The 8,083-nt window shown below is 37.3% G+C and overlaps 1 protein-coding gene across 2 annotated transcripts; it reads left to right on the top strand.

The window, feature by feature from the left end:
* Window positions 1-1,852: 1,852 nt before the first annotated feature.
* Window positions 1,853-4,399, top strand: LOC120742370 (SUN domain-containing protein 2-like). 2 transcript variants are annotated; one of them, XM_040045664.1, is made up of 9 exons: window positions 1,853-1,964; window positions 2,380-2,470; window positions 2,598-2,752; window positions 2,855-2,910; window positions 3,026-3,161; window positions 3,249-3,376; window positions 3,479-3,652; window positions 3,748-3,837; window positions 4,035-4,399. In XM_040045664.1, the coding sequence occupies exons 2-9, from the start codon at window positions 2,382-2,384 to the stop codon at window positions 4,155-4,157; spliced, it is 951 nt and encodes a 316-aa protein (XP_039901598.1). In that variant the 5' UTR covers window positions 1,853-1,964; window positions 2,380-2,381; the 3' UTR covers window positions 4,158-4,399. The 2 variants fall into 2 exon arrangements, with proteins under 2 accessions (XP_039901598.1, XP_039901600.1); XM_040045666.1 differs by having other exon boundaries at window positions 1,921-2,251.
* The last annotated feature ends 3,684 nt before the right edge of the window (window positions 4,400-8,083 follow it).

The raw sequence follows: 8,083 nt of genomic DNA, 5'->3' as shown, positions 1-8,083 counted from the left end.
AGCCCACAGAAGGCATTTATACACACAAACACCTAGTGTATCCACTGGAAATAGATTTTTCTAAAAGGAGCAAAAGAAATGTATTTTTCAAAAATTTAATTCTTGTTAAACTTTATAATGTCTCTATTTAGAAATAGTTTCACTTGTTGTATAAACGAAACACAACCCAACCTTTAATAGTGTTGTTAGTAATACTTATGTTTACCTCTACTGTTTCATATCAAAATGCTGTCTAAGAAATGTTGATTCATGTAAATAGACACTGTTAGTGAGTTTTTATCTTTGTTCAGCAGGCACTTGCTGTTTACTGTGCAACTGGTGAGTTTTTGCTGCCATCATGTGGCACGAGTGTAATAAGGCATGTAACGTTTCCGTCTCAACAGCAGACCTGTGTGGTACACAAAAACAAAACAAAACATTGTTTAAGTGTATATCCATTTTCAACCTCTTACAGATTTTCCCAGATAAACATTAACCCACAGCTGAGATTATAATTAAATTAACAGCTAAAACCTTGATATGAACATAACAATTAATAATATGTCACCACCTTCCCCATTAGGCATATAACAGCCCTGCACACTGGGCTTACATCATACTTTAATCAAGATATCATTATTATTTAATCACATTCGCTCAACAGTGTCACACAAATATGACACATACTTGAAGTGACCTGTTCAGCATTTCATAAATCATATTTTTTTTAAAAACAAATCAAAATATAACAAAACATATTAAACATGAACATGTACCAGTTAGCATAACTTATATTTGGTTTTAATGAGAGTTAGGTATGCTCAATTGCTCAATACTGGCATGTTGAATAAAAAAATAAAGAAAAATAAATATGTTTTAGTTAACCAGTATAATGAATCAGAAACGGAACGGTGATTCTGATAACAGGCCTCGCTCAGAGCTTGTTCACAGTCTGACCTTGCTGTGTTTGGTTGGTCAGAGCAATATACTGGAGCCACTAATCTCAGAGAATGTCTGACTTATGAAATGTATGATTTAATAAAATGAAGTTGCAAAAAATAAATATAAATAATTAATTGGTGCTTGACAAACACAGAGTGCTAAGAGTGCACTCACACTGAGGCATGTCAGCAGCCACAGATCTGAGTATTCCAACCAAATCGACAGCCTTTGTGAATAAAGAGAAAAAGGTACAATTGCACTACCAGCGGCTATTTTCCTTTATTACAATCATATAGACCTAAAAATTTATCTTTCTGACAATGTAGGTTGCTTACTCAACCAAATAAAATATTATATATCTCATAAAGTAATTAAAGCTCATTAATCCTGAAAAATCTTAATCTTTTTTCTTCTCCTAAAGACGAACAACATACTTTATGTCTAAAGTCGTCCTACTCTGTGGGATTTTATGAGCATGTCTGCTGCACATCATACGCTGCAAACAGAAAAGTGGATGAGACTGAGAGTAAAATTCCAATGTGACTCATAATTGCACATTATGTCAAATATACCAGCCTGCTATTTGCATTTACAGGGCAACTAAAACCCTCAGAGAACATATGCATAGAAGAACAAGCATTTCTTAGTGGCTGATATCAATTCTCACTCGCCTGAGCCCCATTCACACACTCATGACAATATGCAAACCACTGTATTGCTGCAGTTGAGCAATGCGAGAGGTATGAGCACTCTGGTTGTTGGAGTTGTTATCAGACTCCACGAGCCTTTAAAAATGTGTAACGTAGAAGTCATGGACACAAACAAAAGAGATCTGCCTCATAAGGGTTCTGCATGGAAAAAAGAGGAAACTAAATTGATTTCACAGCTCATCGCAATTTATTCCAACTTTTTTTCCTCTGTCCTGCTCGTAAACAAATGGTCACCTAGGCAACCGGAGCCTCGGACATCCGCATGGGACCGGCTGGCAGCTGCATAGCGATGTGCGAGGACCAAATAGCTTCCAGTGTGTAGGCAGCTTAATGGTAAGTAGTGTCGAATCACGTCAACATAAGAGAGACTAAAGCTGGAACATTTGAAGAGCATTTCAACCCAACCCAGATGCTGTACCTACAGTTAGCGGAGTTGTTTACTTTCTGTGCGCATGCGCTAGGAATACGTGTACGTCATAAGGTGGAAAGAGCAAAGCATTTCGTATGACGTCAAAAATTCGCAAGATTAACTTAGCAGCAAGAAGTCTCGATAGGACAGCATTAACTGCAACGAATCCCGTTTATCTGACTTTACTGATTATTCTGATTATTTGGTGAAAGTAAGTACCAAATCTTTAAAATATGATTTCCCAAAGAAGGCAACAAGGTCTGTAAGATTTTGTTGCACAATATATGTTCTATATTTGTATTTAAAAAAAACAATTCTTTCCATATTTGTCTTTCACAGCTATGCTGAAAAGAAGCAGTCGGTTACAGTCTAATGGCTATTATAATAGCACCGGCGAACCAGTCATCTCCTATAAGGAGAGACTGTATGCGTAAGTGTTTGTATGCATATTTTTTTGCTGTCAAACGTGTGTATACACCCATGTCATGTATGCTTTCATTAAACAGTCAGCAGTTCTCAAGCAGACTTTTGTTCTCATTTGGTTTTATTTCATTCAGAGTTTTCAAAAGGCGTCGATTTCATTTCCGAAACGGCGAAGAACGTCACTTTGAACATGACTTGGAGCATAACATTTGCACAAGTGACGCGGAGCCTGGATGTGGCTCAACAAAAAGAAAGACATTTCTCCTCATCTTTCTGGTCTTCTCTTTTGGTAAATGATCCCTTTCCACAAACCATTACATCCTCTCCAGTAGCAATATGTGATTTTCTTTTGAATTAACGTCTTATCACATGATTTCTCTTCATCCACCAGGTCTACTCTTCAGTCTGGCAGTTTTCACCGGCATCCCCTCTGTCATCATGACAAAGGTATGGCGTACTTATGCAGTTTAGAAGAACAATAAAAGGAAAACAATCCTGAACAGAAAGTAATATTGTAAAAGTGTTTACATTAAACATAAACAAATTCTTTTTGCAATTATAGATATTCACTACAAGCTCCAAGCAGGCTTGGAAACAACTCGAGGAGCTTCAAAGTGAACTGGCCAGTCTGAAAGAGAAAATAGACTTTCTAGTTCCGGTGGCAGACAGGATGCCAAACTTTGCCCTGGAGTCACTCGGTAAGTCAGAAACTCAAACTGTCAGTTAGGTCCAAAGAAAATGTGTTGTTGTTTTGGAATTTCTTTCTCACTGTTTTTTATCTATAGGAGCTAGAATAATTTACAATAAGACGTCAGAAAGCTATCCCCCTGATAAACCGGTGCTACGAATCTTTGGTTTCACGTTGATTTGTCCCAACCAGCGACCATACAGAAGCCCAAGAATCCTTCTTGAGGTAAAAAAAACGTATTCCACAAAGCAAAATATGTCATGATATAACAGTCCGACCGCTTTGCCCTTTACTCAACTCTATTTTCCTTTTGGTTCCCCTCTTTAGGGCCGGGCACCAATGCTTCCAGGTCAGTGCTGGGCATTTGGTGGTAGCCAGGGACAGGTTTCAATTGAACTGGCCCAATACATCACCATCAGCCACGTGTCACTGGGGCACATACCACAGATGCTATCTCCATATCTGACCGTGTCAAGTGCGCCCAGGAAGTTTTCAGTATTTGTAAGTCACAGATTCCTCAGTACCACACGATTGAACTTCTGCATACATTACAGTGTGTTATAGAAAAACTTGATATGCATCTCTTTGTGTCTCAGGGAAATCAACATGCTGAGGATCCAGTCATTTATCTGGGTACCTTTCAATATGACCCAAAGGGAGGGCCGCTTCAAACATTTAAGATAGCCGTGAGTCCACTGTGTCATTGTTCACATGCACATACACTTTTTTTTTTTACCAACTTTTTAGAAAATAATAATTGTAGATTATCCCCTACATCCTCTTGTAGTAATGATAATATCTCTGATTTTACCATCTTGTCACCTTTTTCACAGTCACAGAGGTTTTGTTCAACTAACTGTTATTTATCTTTCTTGTCTCACAGGAATCTAACATCAGTGTGGTGAAGTACGTGACACTACGGATTCATGACAACTGGGGAAACTCCCAGTACTCGTGTATCTACAGTTTTAGAGTTCATGGCAAACTAGCATGGCATGAACACTAAAACTGTGGAGACATGCAGGACTGTGGTGGAGTTAAGTATAAATGGAAAAAGAGAGAAACATCCGTCCTCCACGTAACTCTAGTTAACAGTTTGTAGTCTGATGCGCCTCACACCCAGCCGGTCGTCATATTGTTGGGGTTTTCTCTCTTTCCTTTTTCTTTTTTAATTAAATATTTTTAATTTCATTTCATTTCATTTCTTTAATTTAATTTATTAAAACATTGCTTTAAAAAAAAATCACGTGTGTCCTTTGAAAGTTCTTAAATGACTGTGTATATTATGATACAAAATTACTAATTACAAAACACCTCGAACAATCTGTTTATATTTCACGTACTGAACAGTAAGACAGATGAAAAGCACTAGAGCCACATGATTTTCCCCTTAATAAAATTCAAGTCTATGTTGAATGTGCTCTGATATGACAGACTTATACTGTGAAATAAGGATTAATGAGGAGACTTGAGGTTTGAATGGGTTTTCAGGTGTACAAAGGTGGCTTACTACTTACCCTGGGTACCACTGTTACCATCATAACTTTTGCTGCAGATTTATTCTAAACAATAAGAATTTATAGATGTATATATCACTAAAAACTGATATTTGATATGTATATCCACATAATTATGGATTATTATCATATATATATATAATATTATGCAAAAAGACAGACTGTATTTTAAAAGAAAATACATGAAGAAACACATTATATTAGATTTTTATTTCAAATATGACAAAATGCTGATTTTACAGCAGTAAAATTATTCTATCTCTGCACTTTAAACATTTAATAGCCTTTCTTCCTTGCACAGAGTGGATAGTCAAACAAACTGACTAATCATAAATACATTTTATACAATGTTATGAAGCTGCCAGCTTTAAATAATCTGAGGCCACGCCTTCTCAATTCAGACTGGCCTATAAAAGAGCTGCAACCGAGGCAGGGAAAATAAGATGGCCACAACAGAGGCAACCTGCAAACACTTTGCTGCATTAGTGCTTCTCAACAATTTATTACTTTATTTTTTTGTTTTTATTACTTTTTTATTATAGCACTAGGAATAAACAATAAGATAAGGATTCTGGATCAGCACCATGATGCAAACTTGTGGTCAGAGTATTGACTGTGTTCTGGAGCAGGCATAAAATGTCACTGTGCATGTGTGTGTGCATCTCCACCACCACTATAACAAAGGTATGGCAAACAGACCCACTTTCTAATAAAATATATATATGTTCATAAAATTATTGACAATATAAGCATTTAAGCACAACTGGATCTAAAAAAGCACTTATCCCAGTGTTCCAAGTTGATGAAAATCACCCAACAGGAAAGCAGCTGGGCATTCAGAAATATGATGTTAATCAAATCCTTTTGAATTAACCATCTAACACGGCAAAAATGAGCAGATGAAAAGCCAAAAATTCCAGCAGGCGGTGCTGGACCAAGGCCAGGAAGATCGTGAAGGACCTCAGCCATCCCAACAACGGACTGTTCTCTCTGTTGAGGTCAGGAAAGCGATTCCGCTCCCTGAAGACCAACACAGAGAGACTGAGGAGGAGCTTCTTCCCGCAGGCGATACGGTCTCTCATTCACACCACCACACAGTACTGACCCACACATATAGTTCTTACACACACACACTGGACATTCTGGACATTGTTTTCACTTCATCACTTAAATCACTTTAAGCATATTTGCACTGCACAAGACACAAATGTGGATTGCACAACACTGGACATTATATTTCTTCATTTCCATTTAATACTTGTACAGCTGTTGTTATTGTGTATATATATATATATTTATATTTCTTCATACATTCTTATATACTTCTATACTGTGTATTGTGTATTTTGTTGTACAGTTATTTTATTTTCAACTTTAACTTATATATTTTATCTTATTCTTTCCCAGTTAAATTTACCCTTCATTCTAATTTGTGTTGTACAGTTATTTCATTTTTAACTTTAATTTTTATATTTTATTTTATTTTATTTTATTTGATTCCTTCCTAGTTAAATTTACCCTTTTTAATTTTCATATTTATTTCCTATCTTATTCATAGCCTTTTCTTTTTTTCTTTAGGTCACGAGCAGTTGTGTAAGCATTCACTGCATATCGTACTGTGTATGACTGTGTATGTGACAAATAAAATTTGAATTTGAATTTGAAATCTATTCACAGGTTCACAATTTGGGCTGCGGTTCCCCCTGATTGTCCAACGGTGTTAACCATCAGCAAAACCACATATAAACCGCTCTGTGTTTAAGAATTGCAACGCTTATGCTATTTTTCTGATTTAGGATTATTTGGATGATGAGTTGGCGACACAGTTCTTATCTTCCTGCATTTCTCCAAAAACACACAAAACTGCCAAGGTTGAAGCTGGCACATACACACCCTCAAACACTCAGACATTACAACAGTTATGTCTACTATTCAAACTGCTTTTCTCTTACTGATCAAACATATTTTGATTTATATCCTTATGAATAAAAATTTTTCACTATTTGGAAATAGAGAAAAGCTCTATTTTAGCACTCTGATCATTTTTACTCACATAAGGCTGAATATTGAGACCTTTTACTGTCTCTTAGCTGTGATGTGGATGGGCGGGGACTTCAATCTCTTTCTACGCCTCTGTCAGTGCGCCCCAGGGCAGCTGTGGCTACAATGTAGCTTGCCATCACCAGTGTATGTGTGAATAGGTGGATGACGAAATGTAGTGTAAAGTGCTTTGGGGTCCATAGGGACTAAGCAAAGCGCTATACAAATACAGGCCATTTACCATTTACGCCAGGTCACATGACAAAATTAAACAGCTTGTGATGGACAGAGTTACCATAACAGACAAGACATAGAAAAACGTAATTTGTGCCAGTATAATTTTATTTTATGAGAAACAAATTAAAAATGTGACCAAGATACTAACATTAAACAAAAACTGATCAGAACAGCTTTGGCTGAGCTCTTTACATTTATGTATGGGCTTTTTTTGTTAGGATGCCTGGGTCGTTGACCCAGGGTTTTTGAGTTTATTATATTATTTATAATTTCTAGTCTTTGGGTTTTTGTTAGAGTCATGTCTTATGGTTTGTCTCTGTGTAATCCTTAGTTGCTGTCTCCCCTGTCCGCTATATCCCCGTGTCCAGTCAGTGTCTGTGTCTGCCCTGGTCCCACGTCTCTGTTCCATCTGTTGTAGTGCCTGCATGTGAGTCTGTGTCTTTGTTCAGTCTGTGTTATGTGTTTCCTGTTTTACTTTGAAGGTCTCTGTCTTATCTCAGTGTGTTCACTTTACGCTTCCTTGTCTCGTCAGTTCTGATTTGCCCCAGCTGTGTTTCCCTCCTGTTGTCCATTCCCTGATTGCTCCCTCTATGTATTTAAGCCCTGTGTTTCAGTTTATCATTGTTGCGATCTACCTTTATCTTGCTGTGTGTTTTGTCTGCATAGGTGTATTTTGTAGTCTTAGTTTTTGTTACCCTTTTGAGTTCAGCATTAAAGCTGTTTTGAGTTACTTTCTGTCTCCGGAGTCTGCACTTTGGGTCCTTCTCCTGCCTGCACACAGCCGTCACATAACATTTTTGCTGTCATCATGTAGCTGAATTGAAATAAGGCATGTAATGTTTCAGCCTCAACAGCAGACCTGTGTGGTATAAACAAACAATTATTAAACATATTTTAAGAGGCCTGAAACACAGCTGGGGGGGTTGGTGAGGCCAAACGTCATAACGAGGTACTTAAAGTGTCCCAGGTGAGTGTTGAAAGCAGTTTTCCATTTATCCCCTTCTCGAATGCAGACCAGATGATAGGCATTGTGGAGGTCGAGTTTAGAAAAGATTGTGGCACCTGCTGTAGCTCAAAGGCGTATGCTATCAGCTAGCACTTATTCTTAACAGTTTTTAATTTAACCCCCGAAAATCAA

The sequence above is a fragment of the Simochromis diagramma genome, unplaced genomic scaffold (assembly GCF_900408965.1).
Source record: "Simochromis diagramma unplaced genomic scaffold, fSimDia1.1 OVJJ01000079.1, whole genome shotgun sequence".
In the NCBI taxonomy this organism is placed as follows: domain Eukaryota; kingdom Metazoa; phylum Chordata; class Actinopteri; order Cichliformes; family Cichlidae; genus Simochromis; species Simochromis diagramma.
Note: the sequence above shows the minus strand (reverse complement) of the source record. Positions and strands in the feature narration are given on the sequence as shown.